At 34.6% G+C, this 23,180-nt stretch overlaps 1 protein-coding gene across 2 annotated transcripts; it reads right to left on the bottom strand.

Moving 5' to 3' along the window:
- Positions 1 to 1,370: 1,370 nt before the first annotated feature.
- LOC120122419 (polyadenylate-binding protein 3-like) lies at positions 1,371 to 20,587 on the bottom strand. 2 transcript variants are annotated; one of them, XM_039141549.1, is made up of 6 exons: positions 20,507 to 20,587; positions 20,337 to 20,426; positions 7,280 to 7,290; positions 4,484 to 4,556; positions 1,682 to 1,873; positions 1,371 to 1,532 (listed from the first exon to the last, which is right to left on the bottom strand). In XM_039141549.1, exons 1-6 carry the CDS (start codon positions 20,585 to 20,587, stop codon positions 1,386 to 1,388), a joined length of 594 nt encoding a protein of 197 aa, XP_038997480.1. In that variant the 3' UTR covers positions 1,371 to 1,385. The 2 variants fall into 2 exon arrangements, 1 of the variants encoding a protein (XP_038997480.1); XR_005516076.1 differs by lacking the exons at positions 1,371 to 1,532; positions 1,682 to 1,873; positions 7,280 to 7,290; positions 20,507 to 20,587 and adding exons at positions 3,300 to 3,686; positions 4,930 to 4,941 and having other exon boundaries at positions 4,484 to 4,554; positions 20,337 to 20,393.
- Positions 20,588 to 23,180: the final 2,593 nt, after the last annotated feature.

The following is a 23,180-nucleotide window of genomic DNA, read 5'->3' as shown; positions in this document are numbered from 1 at the left end:
AGAAGAATTCCAACCAATCAAAGGTGAGCAATTCGAATTGAATTTTTAATTTTTAATTTTAATTTTTAATTTTCGCAATTAAAGACAACCGATAAATTAATTAGTACCGAAAGGACGGTTCAAGGGTGGTAATCCTTCCTTGACCGTAACCGACTCCCGAACCCAACACGTTTATGGTAAAACGCAGATCAGGTAAGATGGTGTCCGACCCACCTAAATTCGTTTTAAAATGGTCGGTGGTGACTCTAACCTAACTATTCAAGTCGAAGCTCAATTTCGGGCCCAACCGAAAGACGGTTCCGACAATATTTTTTAAAAAGAAAGTCATTTCAACCCCTAAACTCACATCGACCATCTCATTTTACCGTCGACGAAGCTCCACCCAATCTCATCTCCCCTCGATGACCAAAACCCTTATGAAATCGTAACTGATAAACAGTCAATCGAAAACGACTCAACGTTTTATACCCCACGAACCCTAAGATAAAAATCGTAATCTCAAGCGATTTCGACAACCAATTAACGACAACTTATAACTAGGATGATGACAATGACTACATCGGATGCGATGATCGTGACCGAAAAGAGTGGCGACGGTATATTAGTGTTAGGATTTGGAGATTTTAAAGCTTTTGGGACTTTTTTGTAATTTAAAAGAAATAAGGTTTTTTATATATAAATATAATAATATTTTTAATATTTTTTAAAAAATAAAATTTCAAAATCACGGGAATGTGACATGTATCATTTAACGAAAAAAAAACTAACAGTCCATTATGGCTTAACCTATTTTGAGTAACGGAATGAACATTAAACACTAAACTGAAACGAAATAAACATTAAACACTAAACTGAAAAAATAGACATAGGTTGATTACCTTATATATATTTAAGCCATATATATATATATATATATATATACATACATACATATACTGAGACGAAAGAGTTGGGAGTGGACAAAACCTGTTTAAAACTTGAACAAAGAAGTAGTATAACAGATTTGATAGGAACATTGCGAACCTGAAGTATCGAAAGTGAGTGATGTCAGTTTACTGCTTAACCCTACAACTAAAATGGTTTAACAATTCAACTACACATAATAATTATTAAATTAGATCAATTCGGATACTTTGGAAATGTCATATAGCACATAGTACATGGTTCAAATTGCATATATCAACTAGAAATGCCTGATTATATCCTCTGAGCAGAATGTCTCGCGTAACATTATATTTCCTCCATCAACCCACACACACTCGGTAATCTCAGTCTTATAGTAGGGCGTATAGCGCATTCCCCTCCTGAATCTAGGAATCTTCCTGCAATGAGGACATGGTAAGAAAAATAAAATGGATCTAACTTGTGAACTGGAGGAAGAGAATCTATGCACAAGAAACAAACCCGTATCCATAAGGAGAATAAAAATAAGGCGGTACATGGGGTCTCCTAGGCCGGTAGCCAATATAAGGATTGAATTGTCTTGGACGGTACTGCTTCATCCCCAGAACATTAGTCCGTTTTGTTAAAACCTAAATATCACAAGGAATACCCAAAAATATGTTTCAGAATGGCTTTATTAGTAGCTACAGAAACCACAAAGCCTTTATACAGGACCAGCAGGCTCCATTTTTTCAGAAACAAAAGACCAAGTTTCTTAATATTAAAGAAAATATAGTACCTTCAACCGGCGGCCATGTAATTCAGATTCGTTCAGCACAAGAGCCTCTTGAACAGCCTCTGCTTCCAGGAACTCTACGTAAGCAAATCCTTTTGGTTGACCATACTTGTCTGTCAGAATAGTAACTCTGTTTACAGTGCCACAAGATTTGAAATGCTGTTGCACTTCCTCGGGTGTACATGCATAATCAACCTGCAGAATAAAATTCAACCCAAGTTTTCAAAGAGAAATTAGTTGGTCAGCAGTAACAAAGAAAAGCTACCACCATTGCTTGGTTATCATGTACTTGCACGGCTGCGGAGATTTTTCTTTTTTTTTGGGGGGTGGGGTGGATAAGGCATGCATACATGATTCTTTCTGTTAGCAAACACTCTTAACTAAACAGGCTGTTTACATGTCTCTTCAAGGTCTAGGAAATGTCACATTCAATTATCAAAGTCTATGAATCTTCTGGCACTCAAAAATTTCTCTTTCTTAGCAATGCCACCATCAATCATCAAACTCATTACTCAAACTTTTTGAAGCGCTAAAGCAAAAATGATTTCATGCTTCTACTAAATTCTAATCTGAAAGGTATAATAAACACCACAACGCAAAAAGCCCAAATTTGGCACTTTTCAAACTGCTGCTCAACAAATTTCCCCTGTGAAATATCAGAAGAGCAACAGCAACTTGAACATTTCACATCTTTTTATCATGTTGACCATAATTCAATACATAATACGCAGTACCTGCTACATATGCTAATTATTCAACATCTAACCTTGTATTTATTTATAACACGCAATTTTTTTTATTAATATTCAATAAAATTAAAGCGGTAAAAAAATGAAGTTGAGCGCTTCAAAATAAAAAGGGTGACTCAAATAAGAAATGTTGAAGGAAACATGATACTGAGGAACAGCAGACTGATTAAGACCTTTTATTGGGAAATAACAGCCAAAAGACAACCCACAGACTGATGAAACCATGTTTTTATCAAAAAGATAGAAGGTTGAGGGAGTTTTTCTTTAACTATAGAATACAATTTCTTGCGACTATGATCCCCCAGCTGAAGAAAAAAATCAAGAGTCAATTCTTAAAGGAAATCCAGAATAGTATCCATGCATCCAGTTCTTAAAAGAAAGGGCAGTTTTTAGCAGGATGCATTTACTCAAAAATAAGGGAAAAATCACAGAAACAACTAACGATGAGAGAAATAAGAACAAGGTTAATTACATAAACAACAGGCAACAAGAGATTAAGGCTACAAAGATGCAAACAAACGCCTCTCACCACATCAGCCAAAATGACCACAAATTTATCAGGTTCATACTCCAACGACCACCACGACCATCAGCAACAGTGTTCTTGCATCTTAGAGAGCATTTATTGACTTGACTTAGCTCGCCAAAACAAGCAAACTAAATCCCTTGCAAGAAGTTAAAGCATGTTAGGTAACACGCTACTTCCATCCATCCACTCCAAACAAAGCGAAGTTTTCTACATGATTGTTCAATTACAAATTTTCTACATGAATCACATAAAACTAGTCAAAGTTTCCACCATATCAATATTTTTCTCTTTTTTTCATATATATTTTTCTTCCAAATCTTCCTCTTTCTTTTTTTTTCTTCATTTTCTTTTCTTTTTTCCCATTCAACATGTTCTTCCATCACTTTCTTTTCCTTCTTTTCTCCATGAAATATTTGAGGAATTTCCCCCCTCATTTTCTCATTTTTCCCTCCTATTTCCATTTGTTTTTTGAAATTTAGCATACAGATACAACTTTTTGCTATCTTTAAGTACAATATTGTGTAAAGGAAAATTAGCTTTTGGCCAACCCTTGAAAACATTGTAACTGTTCCAGCAGTAATACAGAGGCAAGTTGAGGAAAATTAACAACCCTGCGATCATAGTAAGACATTAAGGTCAAACCATGATTCTATGTGGAGAAGTACCCACAACGAATCCAAAGTCACCAGAAATGAATATAAAATGCCATCTGAAGCCATTTAGTTATGCCCTAGAAGAAGCAAAGGTAGAGAAACGAAATACAGAAGTCTTGAATAACTATTAACATAGGTAACTAAAAAACATAAAAAAGAGAAAGATTAGAGACAATAATTTGTTGACTACAAGATAGCTCAGATTTAGACATTAACAGCCCACAGGAAAAGGGATAAAAAAAAGGTTAAACATGCAGGAAGAACAACCAAAGACTGAGAACTGAGTGGTGTATCCATTTCCAAATATTTTTTGAGGTTCAACCTAAAGAGGAATGCCTTTCAAAGAAAATGCTTGGACATCAGCTCAAGCGTGGATTTTTTTTTTCTACTCAGATCGTTTGGGTGTCTTGCTGATCTGGGAGTTTTAGTAGTTCCACATCCTCCCTAAGCCCTTGGAATTTATCCCCATAAGCTAAAGGTGACAATTTCAAAACAAAAACAAAAGGTGCTAATTGATGGAAAATCTCATGCAGACCAACCCTGTACTTATGTCTTGAGTTCTTTTATAAGTTCAGGGACATGTTCATACTGTACAAAGGAATCCCATGGTATAATTCAGGGAAAAAATGTACTAAATGTCAACAGGAGGACTGTAAGACGGGAAACATAATATGACAAGGTTAACATACCATCACATAAACGACTGTTGAAATGTTAATCCACATGATACAAAGATCAATAAATCAGAAAGCATACAAGATAGTAAAACCACCCTCTTTTTCTTTTTAAGAAATGTCCAAGCAGTTTAAGAAGGTTCACCATATAGATTTTATATCTACAAAGATATTTTAAAAAAATACATTATTTATCTCACATTGCCAACAAAAACAGATCGTGAATCAGCTTCCTCTTTGCTCTCCTGATTAGCTGCAGCACTTGCAGGATCTGTGATAAAAAGTGTTTTTTTTAGAATAAATGTTTAGGTTGAAATTAGAAAAATGGTTCAAAAATCTAAACACGATCAGCACCTTGAAATATAGATAAAATTAACAAATATCCAGGCTATAACTCCCTGCTAGAATTCTCTAGTAAAATCAATAAACTACTAATACAGTAGAATCACTTTCTAAAAATTGAAATAATTGTCAGTTCAAAAATTAACTTTGAAGTTTCAGATTTGATGGAATTATCAAACTAAATAATAAAAATCCAGAGAACAAATTCATAAACCCTAACATTATAATTTTAATATTTTACACTAAAATTCAGATCATATAAATATCCACAAACAAAATACGAAAAATAAAAAGTTCTAAAAACCTTGAACAGCACCTGTAGACATCATTTTTTTCATTTAAATTTGTTATTATTATTAAATATTATTATTATTATTATTATTATTAAATATTATTATTATATTATTATTATTATTAAATAATTATTACAAACCCAAATAATCAGGCCCATTTTACAAGCCCAAACCCTAAACCCAATTAGGGTTTTCATCATCCCAGAAGGCCAGCCGCCGTCAACATCATCAGCCGTTGGATCTGGCAAGATCCAACGGCCCAAAAGGGTTCCAGATTGAAAACCCTAGGGTTTCTAACCCTAGCAGCCAGCCGTTTCCAGATGCTTCCAGCCGCCTCTGATGATTCCAGGTGGTCCAACAGCTGTTGCCGACACTCCAGAACGTCACGAAGCCAACCACGTCGAGCCTTATGGTGAGTCACCACCATAGCTATGGTGACTCACCGGGCCTTTCGTCCTTTGGACCGGTCTGAAGCCATCACCAGTGGTGGCTATAAAAGCCACCGTCCCCTGCAAGAAAAAAGAAAAAAAACGGAGGAGAGAGGAGATACACAGAGACGAGCAATAGAAACGAGCAACAGAGACGAACCCACAACCAGTAGTAAATCAAAATAGAAACGAAGAGAAGAAGATGAACTTACCCTTGAAGCCTCGCTCATTGCCGGAAATACCGAGCGTCACCGGAGTCTCATTTTTCGAAGGTAAAAAATTTAGATCTACGTCGATCTAAAGAGATTTAAGGAAAAAGGAGACTAGAATCGTCATTAGGGAGTTCAGATCTATCTTCTGGGGGTTTTGTAAATTTCCGGCCACCATTGACGGTGGCCGGCGGTGGTGATCGGCACTGGAGTACGGTGGCCTATGGCTACCGGTTTCCCTCCGGCGAGGGAACCTAGAGAGAAGCCAGAGAAATGCTTCTCTCTGTTTTAGAGAGAAGCTGAGAAAGAAGCAAATGAGGAAGCCTGGCCCTTCGGGCCAGGCGTTTAGGGTATTTAAAACCCTTCCCAAACGACGTCGTTTTGGGGAGGGTATCTGTGTAATTTAAGAAAGGGTAAACCCTTTCCGCAACCCTTATAGTTCTGTAACTTTGCAATTCAGTCACTGAAATTGACTTTTAATCATTTTAATTTAGTGTTTAAATTTTATTTTATTATATTTTAACCATTAACTGTATTTATAAATCTTTAGGATAAATAATAAATTTAGTCCCTTAGGTTTTAATAATTATTACTTTAGTCATTAAATTAATAAATGAGTAAAATAGCATGTTTAGCCACTGCAATATTAAATAATTAATTACGAATTAGAGTATTTAATTTCAATATGTTATAATTTAGTCACTAATTTTAATATTTTTATTTAATTACAAGTTTATTACTTTTTATATTTAGTTTTAATTTTATTTTAATTATTGTTTAAATATATTTTAATTTATATAATATTTTAATTAGTATTATTATTATTTTTAATATATATTATTTGATTAATTTTATAAATTAATAATTTTTATTTGTTTTTAATATCGAAGAAAAGGACAGTCTTGATATAACTGGATGTCCTATTCTGGTATTTTAAATAATTAAATATTATAATTTAATTTTTTCTTAAATTATTTTACTTTTAAATTTTTACATTTTTAGTTATTTATTTTTCAATGTCAAAGAAAAGAACTGTCTTAAGGTACCTAGAAGTTCTTTTCTGATATTTCTAAATAAGTAAATATCTTATTTATATATTAAATTATTTAAAATAAAAGGATTATGAATTAAATATATTTTTTAATTTCCAATAATAGAGACAATTTATAATTAAAAAGTACCAATTTTGGGCGTTGTAGGGGTGCTAATCCTTCCCTAAACGTAACCGACCACGAATCCCTTTTTATTATTAAAAAGAACGAATTTTTGGTTATAAACGCATATCAGTTCATCTTTTAACTGATGTTTTCTTAAAAACTCTTTTAAAAGATAATTTTTAGGTATTCGACCTACCTGACCCAAAAGGCCGATGGCGACTCCCAAATTATTTTAAAAAACCATTTATTCACATCACTTTTCCCGCCAAGTAAATATTTCGTGCCCGGACGAAAACCGGTTACGACAGCTTGGCGACTCCGCTGGGGAACTGGTCAAACTTTAAAATCAATTATAAATTGTCTCTATTAATTAAAAATTAAAAGTTCATATATTTAATTTTTAATTCTTTCTTTTCAAAATTTTTATATTTACTTATTATTTTCATAATATTTATATGTTTCATTTTACTTGTAAGTATTTTATTTCGTTATTTATTTTTCTGTCAAAGGTTTGAACATTTCTCCTCACACACAACACTTGCATTGCATAACATAAAGCTCTATAATTGAGTTTGTCCCTTTTAAGTGGGAGTGAAAGCGACGTCTTCGTGAGAATTTATTCTCCGTGTCAGACCTAGCAAGTAACTTTCGGGGTTTATATGCTCTATGTCTTCGTCAGAATTTATTCTCCGTGTTAGTCATAGAGAAATGTATCCCCTCGAATTGAACTCGATCCGTTTAAGTCTGTAATGGACTAGGATTGAGGGTTGACAGCCCAAGGGGGCATCAACAAGGACAATTCGAGTACCTTTACTCCTAGAACTGAAACTCTGCATATAATAAACCCTAGAAATTCACCTAATCTAAGACAATACTGAACCTTTGTTCATAGGTGTACACAAAGGAGAAATAAGCTCTAGCTTTTAATTTATTTAATTTATTATTATTTTTTCTCCCTGAATAAATGCATGCGAACTAGAAATCATGCGGTTAGGTTAATTTTTCCAAACAAAGCATGGAACTAGAAAGCATGAGGTTAAGATTTATTATATACCATGATAAATAAATTTTTTTTTCAATTAGTTGGTATTAACCATTTTATTTTTTCTTATTTTCCCATGTATGTTATTTTTGCTCTAATTTGTTTAAATTATTTTCTGTTGTTTGCATTGCATGATCATGACCAAAAGGTGTTAACTGAAAAGACTATTCATCAAATTATAAAGAAATCATAAATGGACAAAAAGTTCTATGATCAAACAAAATATGATGTGGCCAAGAAAAGACATCCTGAGGGAACTCTGAAGATAGAGAAGAGCTATGCACCCAAAGATTGTATGCCCATTGAAGAGCAAAAGGAGATACGAGAAATAAGAGAGCAGATGTCCAAAATGATGGATAGAATATCTGTTTTGGCCAAAAGAGAAGAGATTCCTGCACAGAAAGAGAGAAAGCTTAATGAAGATAATCCTGCAATTTCATATATGCAAGGGACTTCGGATCTTAACCAATTGGAGAAATTACAGACAGTCGTCATTCGTATTTACCAATCGTCTGGAGATACCAAAGAAATGGTGACAACTGTACAAGCTCCCAGAGAAGAGAAGAAATCATGCAATCTGAAATCATCGAAGTTTAGTATGCTCCCGATATCTAAAACTCAGGTTCAATTCAAGACAAAAGGCGGTTCTCATATTGATGCTATACCTATATCATACAAAGATTTGTATGAAAAGTTACTTGAAGAACGAGAAATAGCTCCATATTACATAAAACCATTCCAACCTCCGTATCCAAATTGGTATGACATCAACGTTCATTGTGAATATCATGTCGGAGCTCAAGGACATACCATCGAGAATTGTCTTGCCTTCAAACGCCGAGTCCAAAGTCTTTTGGATCATGGAACCTTACAATTTATGGTAAATGATCGACTTAGTCTGGTAACCAAGGGTCCTGATAGATTAATACCAAAAGTCTTCAAAGGTAAAAATATCAGTAGGGGCGCCCAGAGAGAAGAAGATTTGCTGAGGTTTGAAGCTCAAATACGTCATTTGAAGATTGAAAACGATAAATTGAGCACCAAAATGGAAACCATACATGAAGACTTCCAGAAGGTCAGTCAAGCCTTTCAAAATGCTGGTATAGGAAACACCCCAGAAGAGTGGATAGCAGGGGTCACCAAACTGAAAAAGAGTTGCAACATACATGAAGATCTTGTCAAAAAAACTTTTTGAACACAAATGTTCTCTCACAAAGGAAAATGATCAACTCCAAGAATTGACATAGGAGATGAAAGAACACCAGAATGTCATGGAAGAAGCTGCAGTCCAGACAAGTAATATGGCCCATAAGCTGATAAACTAACTTGGTTTTAGGGAAGAAAATGGGAAAGTTATTCCCTATATGTAAAGTTTTGTTGAAGTTAGGACTGAAAGTTGTCCCCTACATGTAAAAGTTTTGTTTGATGTACTGAAGCTTTTGTGTTCAATGAAATCTGTTCTAAGATGATCACTCTTAAGTAACACCTTTTCATACATGCATTTACATTTTGTATTTGTGCATTTTCATTTTGTATTTTTACTTTTTATATCTTTGAATTGCACATTTTTGCATTCTTATTTTTCCATCTATGCATTTTTCACATTTTTATTTAAGTACTGTCATGTATTTTAATTATAAAAACATGTTAATAATTAATGAAAGGTTTTGTAACAGTAAAACCAAGGTCATTCATTCATATTACTTTACTGTCATCATGAAAACAATGGAGCAATCTTATAAGGGACTACAAGACCAGTGGCCAGAACAATTGACAGGGTTACCTCCGGATATAAGGAAAGAAACATCAGATTCAGTACCAGATGGATCAAATCAAATTATTCAGTATGTGACATCTGATAAAGAAGAGATAATTGATAAAGAGCAACCATGCTGTCAGATTGAAGAGTCGAAAATGGTAAAACCCTCCCAATTGAACCCAAAGAATAGCCTTGTTCATTATTCGCAATATGAAGAAAGATTCAAGAAGATGGATGAAGTAATCAAAAATATGAAATGTGTTGATACTTCCCACAAAGAATTAGAAGCAAGAGAGCTTAGCTTGGTTCCAGATTTGATTATTCCCCATGAATTCAAAATGCCTGATTTTGAGAAATATGATGGCACAAGTTGTCCCCTAATCCACCTGAGAATGTTTTGCAGAAAAATGGGAGGATATTTAAATTCCGATGACCTGTTAATTCACTCTTTCCATGATAGTCTTGTTAACCCAGCAGTAGTCTGGTACAATCAGTTGACCCAAGAACAGATCAAGAAATGGGTAGATTTAGCTGATGCATTTTTGGGACAATATCGGTATGTTAAAGGCTTAGCTCCAACACGTATGGATCTTCGAAGAGTAAAAAGGAAAACCAATGAAAGATTTCAAGAATATGCCTTAAGATGGAGAAGAGTGGCAGCACAAGTTCAACCTCCCATGTTAGAAGAAGAGATATCACGTATGTTTCGTGATTCCCTTCCAGCGCCTTTCTTCGAGTTAATGCAGGCAAATCCGACAAAGGAATTCGAGAATCTTGTGACAAGTGGAGATTTAATTGAGAATGTAATCAATGAAGAAAACTCAAAAGTCACATCCAAGAGCCCAACGGATCAAAAAGCGAAAGCTGATGATGTGAATGTATGTCGCATCCAGAATCCCCGCAACTGCAAAAGAAAAAGAGAAAGTAACTGTTCGGATCGACCAAAGAAAGTTATGCGATCAAGAAAAACTTTAGAAGTGTTCCAAACTTCTATTTCAGACTTATACCCTCATTTGGTTAAAGGTCAGTACATCACACCAAGACCAATTAAAGTGACATCAAACCCTTCTGCTCATAGCTATGATCAACATAATGTTTGTAATTTCCACTTAGGGGTAAAGGGGCATTCTACAGGCAATTGTAGGCCACTGTTAAAAGAAATTGAGATGCTTGTTGACAAAGGAGTTTTGACACAAGAAATGATCAATAAATGGGGGGCAAATGAAGAAAAGAACCTTGATCTTATTACATACCCAACATTATAGGAATAATGAGGCATGATGCATAAACAAGTGGAAGTGTTATCTACCACTGTAGTACCTTTCTATTTTCAGCATCTTGTTTGAACTTGTTTTTTGTTCCTTTCTCCGCTTTTTGTGCAATAAATAAATGTGTGTTGCTTATTAAGGTTATGAGCAAGGAATCAAGTTTTAATCTTGAGATTATTGAGTATCAAGTAGATTAAATATTATTTTAATTTATCAAGAGTTATAGATCTATTGGCAAGTGATAAAATTATACCTTCCATCCAACACCAATTACTCGACCCTTACCAAAACCAAATCCTGACATTGCATTTATCTGAGACTCTGAAGTAATGTCTCTACCTGTTTTTACACCTACTCCAGATGTTTACCTTTTCGGGTATAGTTGATTGATGATACTACATTCCACCATATACGACTTCAAAAGTCACATATTGGTCCTTCCAAACACAAAACTATCATAAACCAAAAGACCTCAAAAGAACCAAACTTTCAATTATCCGTGAATCTTACTACAAAAAGAGACGAGATGAGGCATCATGGACCAACTCATTGATGATAATTTCGAATGATTAGGGTATACTCAAAGAAGAAGGGGAAAGTGATTGATTGAAATAAATATATCATGCATTAATTACATTTTTTTCATGTAAATAAAGTTAATCTTGAATATTCATCCCCCTGTGGATACCTCTTTTTACAAAGGTTTCTGTGTATGAGATGATGAACGGCATTGTTTCATTTATCCTTTAATATATATATATATATATATATATATATCCTTTGTTGTCCCCATTTGAGCCTGAATAATTTTTCTTCTAATTCAACCCTAACCAAGGATCACCCTCTACATTGGGGGGCAAGGTAAAGGATATTGGCTCACAAGAATAAAGATTGTCAATACAGTTTTATTACGAAGACAAGTTTCCATGAAGTCATGAAAGTTTTGAACTACAAAGTATGTCAAATACAGAGTGCTTGAAGATCAATCCAATCAAGAATAATGGAGAACCTCCAAAATGCAAAAGGAAAAGGAGGTGCTCAAAGCAATTGAAGTATTATACTCATCCAGCAAAGAAATAAGAAAAAAAAAAGGAAAATTGAATCAAGATGGGTGATTTATTGAGCCTCAAGTTACAAGGTTGATCAAGTACAAACAAAAAGAGCAAGAAATGCTGAAGATATGAGAAAATGGAAATGAATCCAAAATTTGGCAGTCTTGAGGGATCCAGTTGATGGAAAATTCCCCAGCAAGGCAGATCCAAGTCAAACAAAACAAGATTGATGGCATCAGAATGAATTGATCCTTGGTTTGATTACCCTTAAACACTTATTTTGGGCCTTTTTATCCTTTTCTTTCATAACCATAAGCCATGGCCTACGTTACGTACCTGAAAAGTCCATTTTAATCATACATGGATTTCTAAGTAAAAGAGAATATCTTCAGAATTCATTCCGCCTCTCAAGATTGATTTTTATTTGCAAAAATTGGTTTTTAAAATCTTTAATGCATGATATGAAAAATGATAAAAGGGGGGTTCAAGATGTAAATTTTTAAATAACATTTTAGAACCAAAGAAGGATTCGAGTTGAAAACCTGGAAAGGCGGCTCGAATATGGAATGGTGCAACAAACGACATAAGAGATGATCTTAAGCTCTTAAATGAAGCACCACACATCCCAAAGACGTTCCTGAGATTCTGGAAACGAGAAGCATCTCTACAAGATGAGCATAACAACCATTTCTTCAAGTTAGTGGAAGCCCGAAGCGACATACTGAACCAACTTGAAAAACATACTTTACCAGAATCCACCCACACCTTAAATCAGTCAATAGTTTTGACACTTGCCATATGATTATGATTTTTGAATGATTTAAAAGTGTAGTTGATTTATTTGATATTCACTAAACTCATTGTTTATGATTTGATTATATTGTGAACCTGAAAGGGGTAATACTTTACAAAATTCTTTTATTCTTCAATAAAGAAAGGAGAAAAAAACATTTTCAAACAGGACAGTCTCAAATGGAGAAGGTCCTTGAAGCAAATTGTTGCTTATTCTACCTCTGTTGAAAAAAAAGAATGAACGAGGCCAGAATAATGAAGCACTTCACATTTTTGAAAGCAAGTGGAATGAGAAGTCAAAAAGACTGGAGAATTGAACTTGTGACACTCCCCTATGACATTATTAGCAGCTCATCAAGAAATATTATCGTTTATCTCATGCTGAGGACAATAAGCATCACCAGACAGATTATTTTCCCCAACCATCAATTCATGTTCTCTAAAAGATTACATCATAAAGCCATGAACAAGTCACTACCTGCACTCTGGTGTTGGCTCAAGTCTTGATACATCATTGCTACTTTTTCTATGATGATCATTTTCTTTGTCAAGATGATATCCATTATGTCCTTCAGAAGATTGCTGAATTTGAATTTGAGGACTTAGGGCACAGAACAAGACATTGGAACAGAATCTACCCTTATAGGCCTTTTATATAAGTAAGGTTGCTATATGGAATGTCACCGACAACAAGGTCAAATTCGACAAATCTACTCATCAATTGCTCCAACCGAACATCATTCAGTTCTTGCACATTTGTTTTTAAAGGTATGCCAAGACAGTTGAAGGCAATCTCTGCATCACTGATTTTAGAGAAAAGAGATAGAACATTGATATCACTAGAGAACATGTCTCTAGCAGCTCCTCATGTATAGTTTTTAGGGAAACCTAGAAGCATTTCCACCTCATTAGGTTCAAGTGGAGTAACTTTATTCCTTCCAACCCATACCAGATTCCATTTTCAGCACTCATCATGAACATACTTTTGGACACTCGAAGGTGTTTCATTGTCATAAGCTTCAAGAGCCTTACAGATCCTTTCTGTCAATTTGGAACTTCCTGTACATGTTTATAAACAGTTCAACTTTGTTCTTGGATCCCAGGAAGACCATCATTTCTTTGTCAATGGAAAAGTATCAGCACAGGGAGGAAACAGAATAAGAGAATATCTGTTCTTAATTGGTAGAATTATGAATATAGCTTTTTTTAGTGTAGTAGCATGAAAATGATTCGAATCTACAAAGTCTGGCTCTACATCTAATAAATAATGTGATATCCCAGTCCAAATATTAACTGAAACAAATGAATGTGCTCATAGCATCTTCTGGAAGGGTTCTTTGAGTTATCTGATCTGATTTGATATAAAACCCAGGACCAATCATTGGAATTAAAAAATGAACTGCATGATCATCTTCATTAAGAAGCTTCTTTTTAAGCTTCCTCTGTTTCTTCATTTTCCACAAATCATTGCTCGAGTTTTGCCTTTTCTTGAAATTAGGATCATTGCATAAATGGCTTCCTATATTCTACCGGAAGAAGTGTGTCAGCAGCTTTAGCCATTTGAGCAGCACATATAAAATTTGTTAACTCTGTAATTGATGAATCCAGACCACATCTCAATGGCTATTGAAGCCTCAGCCTCTGAGAATCTCATTTTTATCAAGTATAACAGTTTACTCTCCTCATCAGAATCAGAATTCAGGATTTTCCTCGATATCAGAAGAACTATAATATCTGTGAAATCATCCTGAAAGATCGTTTCATAATCAGATGAGTTGTTATCAGAATCAATATGTTACATGGGTATGGATTTTTGATAAGACTGTACCACTGTATATGTAGTCTTGCTATTGCATCAGATTACTGTTTGCATAAATTGGTTTCTCTCCCACAGAAAAGTATATTTCAGAGATGGATTTCACTGAAAGATGATAAGCCACTGTGTCAACCTGGAACGGATTACCAAGCTATTTTTTACTGCTCTGTCTGAATAAATCCCTCCAGATACAGAAAATGGTCACCTCATTCAGAAAACACATATCTCAGATGTTTCTGTCAGAATGACCGAGTACTTCTTAAGATTGTGACAACATGAAGAAAATTTCTCCAGTTACTTGACAATACTACTGTTTAGTGACACTAGAATGAGAGTATTCAAGATAAACAGATTTGGGGCATGAATAAAGCCACAAGTACCTACAACAGTTCATTGTCAAAATTGGACCTCGTGGGGATCATGACATTTCAGTCAAGCAGAAAAGAAGATTCATCAGACAAATCTAGAGGGACATCTTGAGGGCCCATTTTCAACCAGAAATAGAATATTGGGGCATTTTGAAGGCTCGCAACAATATTAATATTTGGGCATTCTTGGAGGCTCTCCTCAGCAAGAAGTAATGTTGAGCATACTTTTAACATCTGTATTAGCAAATGCTGGGGCAGGCTGAAGGCCCACATCATCATGTGTTAAAAATCATTGACTTAAGCAGATATTTCCAATGAGACAGAAAGATATGAAGAATGAAAATGATGAGACAGTGACAGTCGAGCTGACTACACATAATTGCTTCATTCATCAGGCAATTGCATATGATCATGTTGTTGAACAAATATCTACTCAGCAAGTATGGTTTCAAATACCCAATCTTCTTAAACCATGTATCACATGACAGTGTGTTAAACTACATCATGAATAAAAATGGTCCCTTTGTAGACCATTCCATCCAAGGATCAGTTCATCGAGACCTCAAACTCTGAATTTGGCCTTTTGTGTGTCGGTGATAATTGAAAATATTTCTTTGAGATTCCTGGCAGTTAGTTTCAACCATACTGTTAGAATTACGAAGCTGTTTTTCACAATAGTTTTTGCTTACTTGATGACATTAAAAAGGGAGACTCGACTCTCAATTATATTATTGTTATTCCCGTTGTTATTGGGATCATCATTGCTAGCCAAGATGAATTAAGTTTCCATCTATTTTGGGTTTTATCATGTGCGTTTCATCCCCAGCAGCAAGAAATCCACGAATATCTTTCTGTACATTGATCCTATAGCTGAAGTGTTTCTACTTTCTACAATGCTCATTATGAAAGAAAGCATGATCAGTATCACATTTGCCTTTTCCAGAGATGATATCAAGATTTGTCGGTATTTCCTATTCAATTCGATACCAGCACATTTTGTGAATTTGACCAACTGTTTGGTCATATCAACATTACACTTGAATCCCCACTGAGTTTTGTTCTCAAGTGGTCTTGTGACGTTATTCAAAAGCTTTGAACATTAGGCAAAGAGCTTAAATGATTGAGAAATCTTGGCAGAAGCCACAGTAAAGGATGAATGTGTTGTCAAATGTTTTACGAACATCTGAGCAGAAGCCACAGGAAAGGATGAATGCACTATCAAATGTTTTATGAACCTGTTATTCTGATGCTGAACCAATGTTACGATCATATGGTTTTCATTTATTGATCCAAGATGAAGTTTGTCTTCTTCAACCCCAAGATTAGAAGTGAGATATAATGAAGATTTCTTTCCAAGGAAAGTTGAAATTTTAAACAAGAAACTAATGGGGTCAACTAAGGTTGAACTACAGGTTGTTGTTAAGCATCTCGACATGATATTAGTCCAAGTTGTCTTATTCGAGATCTGATTATATGTGGAGACATGAAAGGAATTGAGATAAATTCTCCTTATGATGTGTTTCAAGAGTCAAATCAGAACAGACTCTACTCCCCTAATTAATCCATGCTGAGTCATATATCTACATCTACACTCTTCAAAGATGATAGATTATCTTTTTAAAAGATGATAGATTCTCTTTTCAAAGATGAAAGCTTTATGGGATTTACACACAAGTCCAAGCAAATAAAGTTGGTTTTATGCAAGACAAAATGGGGCATCATGGTCATAATTTTGACTACAGCAAGAGTTCCACAAATGAAACATTTCTTCTGAGATTTTCATGAAACAAAGAAGACGCCAAGATACAAGTTGATCAGATGATTCTGCAAAAATGAAAGCTTGATAGCATAAGTTTCTACACTGATATCCAGAGATAACCCTGGCAATAAATGATGAAGTGAAGGAAGACCAAGTTCACCACTTTGAAGTCAAATGAAGATTGCATCAACATTCATGCATTCATAAGAATATCATTTACACAATAGACAATGCATTACATTGATACATCTGAGTGCATTCAAAAATGAAGTTTTACAGATCTTCGGAAGAACAAGAAGATTCATGGTAAGAAATACCTTACAAGAAGAAGGTATTCAAAACTGTAAATACAGGAATCACGCGAACATCTGAAGAATAGATGGACGTAATCCATAAAAATGAGCATTATTTTGAGATTGGGGCATGTTACCCAATCAACATGTTATTTTGAAAAATAATGAGAAAACGATTTCCATAGTTTCTCATTCAATCTTTTCTAAAAATAAAATTGTTGAAAAGTAAGAAAATGATTTCCTTAGTTTTTTTACTTAGTAAACTATTTCCCTCATCTGTAAGTCCTTCAGTGCATGATGTTTCCAAAAAGCCTTCGGGAGCTTTTTGATGTTTTCAAAGCCTTCGGGTCATCTGTAAGTCCTTCAGTGCATGATGTTTCCAAAAAGCCTTCGGGAGCTTTTTGATGTTTTCAAAGCCTTCGGGTCATCTGTAAGTCCTTCAGTGCATGATGTTTCCAAAAAAGCCTTCGGGATCTTTTTGATGTTTTCAAAACCTTAGGGTCATCTGTAAGTCCTTCAGTGCATGATGTTTCCAAAAAGCCTTCGGGAGCTTTTTGATGTTTTCAAAGCCTTCGGGTCATCTGTAAGTCCTTCAGTGCATGATGTTTCCAAAAAGCCTTCGGGAGCTTTTTGATGTTTTCAAATCCTTCGGGTCATTTGTAAGTCCTTCAGTGCATGATGTTTCCAAAAAGCCTTCGGGAGCTTTTTGATGTTTTCAAAACCTTAGGGTCATCTGTAAGTCCTTCAGTGCATGATGTTTCCAAAAAGCCTTCGGGAGCTTTTTGATGTTTTCAAAGCCTTCGGGTCATCTGTAAGTCCTTCAGTGCATGATGTTTCCAAAAAGCCTTCGGGAGCTTTTTGATGTTTTCAAATCCTTCGGGTCATCTGTAAGTCCTACAGTGCATGATGTTTCCAAAAAGCCTTCGGGAGCTTTTTGATGTTTTCAAAGCCTTCGGGTCATCTGTAAGTCCTTCAGTGCATGATGTTTCCAAAAAGCCTTCGGGAGCTTTTTGATGTTTTCAAAGCCTTCGGGTCATCTGTAAGTCCTTCAGTGCATGATGTTTCCAAAAAGCCTTCGGGAGCTTTTTGATGTTTTCAAATCCTTCGGGTCATCTGTAAGTCCTTCAGTGCATGATGTTTCCAAAAAGCCTTCGGGAGCTTTTTGATGTTTTCAAATCCTTCGGGTCATCTGTAAGTCCTACAGTGCATGATGTTTCCAAAAAAAGCCTTCGGGAGCTTTTTGATGTTTTCAAAAACCTTCGGGTCATCTATAAGCCCTTCAGTGCATGATATTTTCAAACATTTCCATCCTGCTCAAAAGAAGCCAAATGAAAAAATTATTGTCTTTTTTCGTCTTTGCTCTATTCTTGTTAACACAAGGATGAGCAAAGAGGGGCAGCTGTAGACATCATTTTTTTCATTTAAATTTGTTATTATTATTAAATATTATTATTATTATTATTAAATATTATTATTATATTATTATTATTAAATAATTATTACAAACCCAAATAATCAGGCCCATTTTACAAGCCTAAACCCTAAACCCAATTAGGGTTTTCATCATCCCAGAAGGCCAGTCGCCGTCAACATCATCAGCCGTTGGATCTGGCAAGATCCAACGGCCCAAAAGGGTTCCAGATTGAAAACCCTAGGGTTTCTAACCCTAGCAGCCAGTCGTTTCCAGATGCTTCCAGCCGCCTCTGATGATTCCAGGTGGTCCAACAGCTGTTGCCGACACTCCAGAACGTCACGAAGCCAACCACGTCGAGCCCTATGGTGAGTCACCACCATAGCTATGGTGACTCACCGGGCCTTTCGTCCTTTGGACCGGTCTGAAGCTATCACCGATGGTGGCTATAAAAGCCACCGTCCCCTGCAAGAAAAAAGAAAAAAAACGGAGGAGAGAGGAGATACACAGAGACGAGCAATAGAAACGAGCAACAGAGACGAACCCACAACCAGTAGTAAATCAAAATAGAAACGAAGAGAAGAAGAGGAACTTACCCTTGAAGCCTCGCTCATTGCCGGAAATACCGAGCGTCACCGGAGTCTCATTTTTCAAAGGTAAAAAATTTAGATCTACGTCGATCTAAAGAGATTTAAGGAAAAAGGAGACTAGAATCGTCATTAGGGAGTTCAGATCTATCTTCTGGGGGTTTTGTAAATTTCCGGCCACCATTGACGGTGGCCGGCGGTGGTGATTGACACTGGAGTACGGTGGCCTATGGCTGCCGGTTTCCCTCCGGCGAGGGAACCTAGAGAGAAGCCAGAGAAATGCTTCTCTCTGTTTTAGAGAGAAGCTGAGAAAGAAGCAAATGAGGAAGCCTGGCCCTTCGGGCCAGGCGTTTAGGGTATTTAAAACCCTCCCCAAACGACGTCGTTTTGGGGAGGGTATCTGTGTAATTTAAGAAAGGGTAAACCCTTTCCGCAACCCTTATAGTTCTGTAACTTTGCAATTTAGTCACTGAAATTGACTTTTAATCATTTTAATTTAGTGTTTAAATTTTATTTTATTATATTTTAACCATTAACTGTATTTATAAATCTTTAGGATAAATAATAAATTTAGTCCCTTAGGTTTTAATAATTATTACTTTAGTCATTAAATTAATAAATGCGTAAAATAGCATGTTTAGCCACTGCAATATTAAATAATTAATTACGAATTAGAGTATTTAATTTCAATATGTTATAATTTAGTCACTAATTTTAATACTTTTATTTAATTACAAGTTTATTACTTTTTATATTTAGTTTTAATTTTATTTTAATTATTGTTTAAATATATTTTAATTTTATATAATATTTTAATTAGTATTATTATTATATTTTTAATATATATTATTTGATTAATTTTATAAATTAATAATGTTTATTTGTTTTTAATATCGAAGAAAAGGACAGTCTTGATATAACTGGATGTCCTATTCTGGTATTTTAAATAATTAAATATTATAATTTAATTTTTTCTTAAATTATTTTACTTTTAAATTTTTACATTTTTAGTTATTTATTTTTCAATGTCAAAGAAAAGAACTGTCTTAAGGTACCTATAAGTTCTTTTCTGATATTTCTAAATAAGTAAATATCTTATTTATATATTAAATTATTTAAAATAAAAGGATTATGAATTAAATATATTTTTTAATTTCCAATAATAGAGACAATTTATAATTAAAAAGTACCAATTTTGGGCGTTGTAGGGGTGCTAATCCTTCCCTAAACGTAACCGACCACGAATCCCTTTTTATTATTAAAAAGAACGAATTTTTGGTTATAAACGCATATCAGTTCATCTTTTAACTGATGTTTTCTTAAAAACTCTTTTAAAAGATAATTTTTAGGTATTCGACCTACCTGACCCAAAAGGCCGATGGCGACTCCCAAATTATTTTAAAAAACCATTTATTCACATCACTTTTCCCGCCAAGTAAATATTTCGTGCCCGGACGAAAACCGGTTACGACAGCACCCATTTCTTCTCGACCTTGGCCTGTATTTCACGGAGAGCCGCCGCTTCATCTTCCATCTCCTTCAACCGTTTCTTCATTTCATCCAATTCCTACAACAATCAAACAGTTATAGTATCAAAAACCAAAGGACGGTCTTGAGCTAAAGTTTCTTGTTTTAAAAAATAATTACCTTGACAGCGTCTTCATCGGCGGCCGACATGTCGACGTAGGGGATTTCACCTCCGTACACCTCATGCTCCTCTTCATCCATTTTTATTTTATTCCCCCAACCATCTCTGTTCGTTGATTCTTCTTGAGTATATTCTAAAATCCCCTCGTACCAACTGTCCAACCGGATACGTATATGGTTAGACCCGATTAACATAGACCTTAATTTATACATAAACAATAAATATAAAATAAACACGTCCATTAAGAAACATAATATTAAAAGAAATAATTAAAGACATAAAATATCATAATAAAAGACATAATTAAAGCCTATAAACATAAATGATAAACACAATATTTTTATTCTTTGACACAATATTCTCAAATTTCAAGCAATGTTTGTAACATTTATTACTTCAATATTACAATCATCATTATCTATTTCCTTCCATTGAGAGCGTTTCAATTTAAATTCACTACTATCCACACATATAATAGAAGAAAAAATTAATATAAGTTAGTAACTAAACTTTAATAAGATAATTAAGCACAATTTTACAACTAACATAGACTAAATAATAATATTACCTTTAATATCGGCTCAAAACCAATTCTGACTACACATTAATGCTTCAATTGTCCCCGAAAGTAGTCGATTACAATAAGGACCAATTACTCTTCCACCTGTACTAAATGTATATTCTGATGGGATAGTGGAGAAAAGAATGCTCAAAATATCCTTTACTATTTATTGGAGAGTTAGATAACTATTTCCATTTGTTTTCTACCGGTTAAGAATATTAAAATCATCAACAAGTGGTATGTTGTCAGTTTCTAAGTACATGTCCAAATCAGATTTTTCTGAAATTACATCATTATTTTGCTCTACAAATTCAACAAACTTGTTCAACATTGTTCATTTGGTTAAATTATCCCTAATATTTGATTAAATTATAAGTTATATCTTATACAATATTAAGATTTATAAATTAATCTCTAAAAGTATACCTAAATTCATAATGGTCCAAAATTTAATGGGTATTTATTGGGCAAACGGATGTGGAGAGGGCGGATGCGGGGCGGATAAGGTCTCAAACCAATCACCCGCCCATTATCAACGACAAGTATCACTTTCTAAATCCACAACCGCCCACTACCTACTAAAATTATACTCATCTCCGTCCCAATTAAAGTAGGTACAGTACGAAATCCACAAAATTATACCCGTTTGTCATTCGTACTCCCATGTTAGTACTTTCTTCACTGGATAACTTCTGTTAGAAACAAAAGATTTCTGCTCAAACGCGATGATGGAAGTCAATGGTGACCCTTCGCCCAGGGTTATTTATGCTTCCAATTTTCAAAAGAGGTCTTAGGCTTTTCCGTGGTGTTTAACCGATATGGCTTCTTCCTTCTAAGATTTATTGGGTTGGGCCTCTTTCTATTGTAACGGAGTTCATAGTTTAATTTACGTCATATGTCACGTCAGAAATAACATGATATATGTCACATTATTTAAAATGATGACGTAATATATGTTGAACACATTTAAAATTATCACTTCAGTAATATATATTAACCGTTAGTTAACGATTTTCATTCAACATAGTTGTTTTGACCAAAAATTGAAAGTTGGGCGCTAAAATTCTCCAAAGAGAAAAGAATAGAAGAAAAACAAACATTCGTATAAATTTTGAGAGTAATTTTGTCATTATGCCTAAAACTAAATGCATATGTTCATGTTTGATTAACAAAATACCTTTACATCAATATGACATCTTTCCTTCAATTTTGAGGAAATGCCAACAAAACCAATGACATTTTTTTGGTGGATTATGGTTGATAGGGCTGTTTGAGTAGCAGAATAGATATGCAAGAGTTGTATATTATTTCTTGTTTGACAACGAAGGAAAGGCTTCTTAACGTACAACTAGTACAAATAATAGCATAGCATTTCTCTCCTGGCTGAAATAATTGGCCTCAGTGAAGGGTACAGACAGCAAGGATAGTGTGTCTGATAAAGCTACAGATTATAACAGGCTCAACTTCATTACTATCTACTAATAAAAACCTGATGCAAGATGCCAATGCCAGATTCCTATCAAAGAGGAGTTGATTTGCAGTATACAATATTGTAGGAATATGATATAGAAACATTTTAGTGGAACTAACAACTATGCGGCTCATAATGTTGGAATCATTCCCATGCAATTGTTTTTACTACAATCCTACACAATTCACTACAGTAAGTGATTAATTGCACTATACTAATTAGAGGTGACACGCTCCTGATGTGGTGTCTAGGTGTGCTGTATTGACTCAACTTGATGAAAGTTTAAATGTTTGTAATGCTCTAGACAAAGGGTTTCTTTAGCAGAGCAAATTTCTAACCTGTTAACGATTTTTAAAGAATGATCATACTCCTTCATGATCCCACTCCAAGTATGTATCAATCTCTTTGACATGTAACAATGATCATTTGTTGCTTTTACATCTTTAGGAGGAGCAATCCAAGACCTTCCTTGGTAGTCTCTCTCCTTTTTTCCATGAAAAGTAGTCTTATCCACCACGGGCTCACCTGTCTCACCTATATGGCCTTTCTCTTATTTCTTCTATGCATACTCCTCAGTATGCTTGCTTCTTTTGCTCCTCGGTCAACTCTGTTTGCAATCCCTCTTTTTTACCTGCCCAAG

Source organism: Hibiscus syriacus, unplaced genomic scaffold (genome assembly GCF_006381635.1).
Source record: "Hibiscus syriacus cultivar Baekdansim isolate YM2019G1 unplaced genomic scaffold, ASM638163v2 tig00110387_pilon, whole genome shotgun sequence".
In the NCBI taxonomy this organism is placed as follows: domain Eukaryota; kingdom Viridiplantae; phylum Streptophyta; class Magnoliopsida; order Malvales; family Malvaceae; genus Hibiscus; species Hibiscus syriacus.
Note: the sequence above shows the minus strand (reverse complement) of the source record. Positions and strands in the feature narration are given on the sequence as shown.

What these genes read in the sequence shown, in the direction of transcription:
- LOC120122419 (XM_039141549.1), bottom strand. Translation starts at nt 20,587, where the DNA reads ATGGATGAAGAGGAGCATGAGGTGTACGGAGGTGAAATCCCCTACGTC. An exon ending in GATCTGTTTTTGTTGGCAAT is followed by an intron (nt 1,874 to 4,483) that starts GTGAGATAAATA and finishes TTTATTCTGCAG; the next exon opens with GTTGATTATGCATGTACACC. An exon ending in TACATGGCCGCCGGTTGAAG is followed by an intron (nt 1,533 to 1,681) that starts GTACTATATTTT and finishes TGTGATATTTAG; the next exon opens with GTTTTAACAAAACGGACTAA.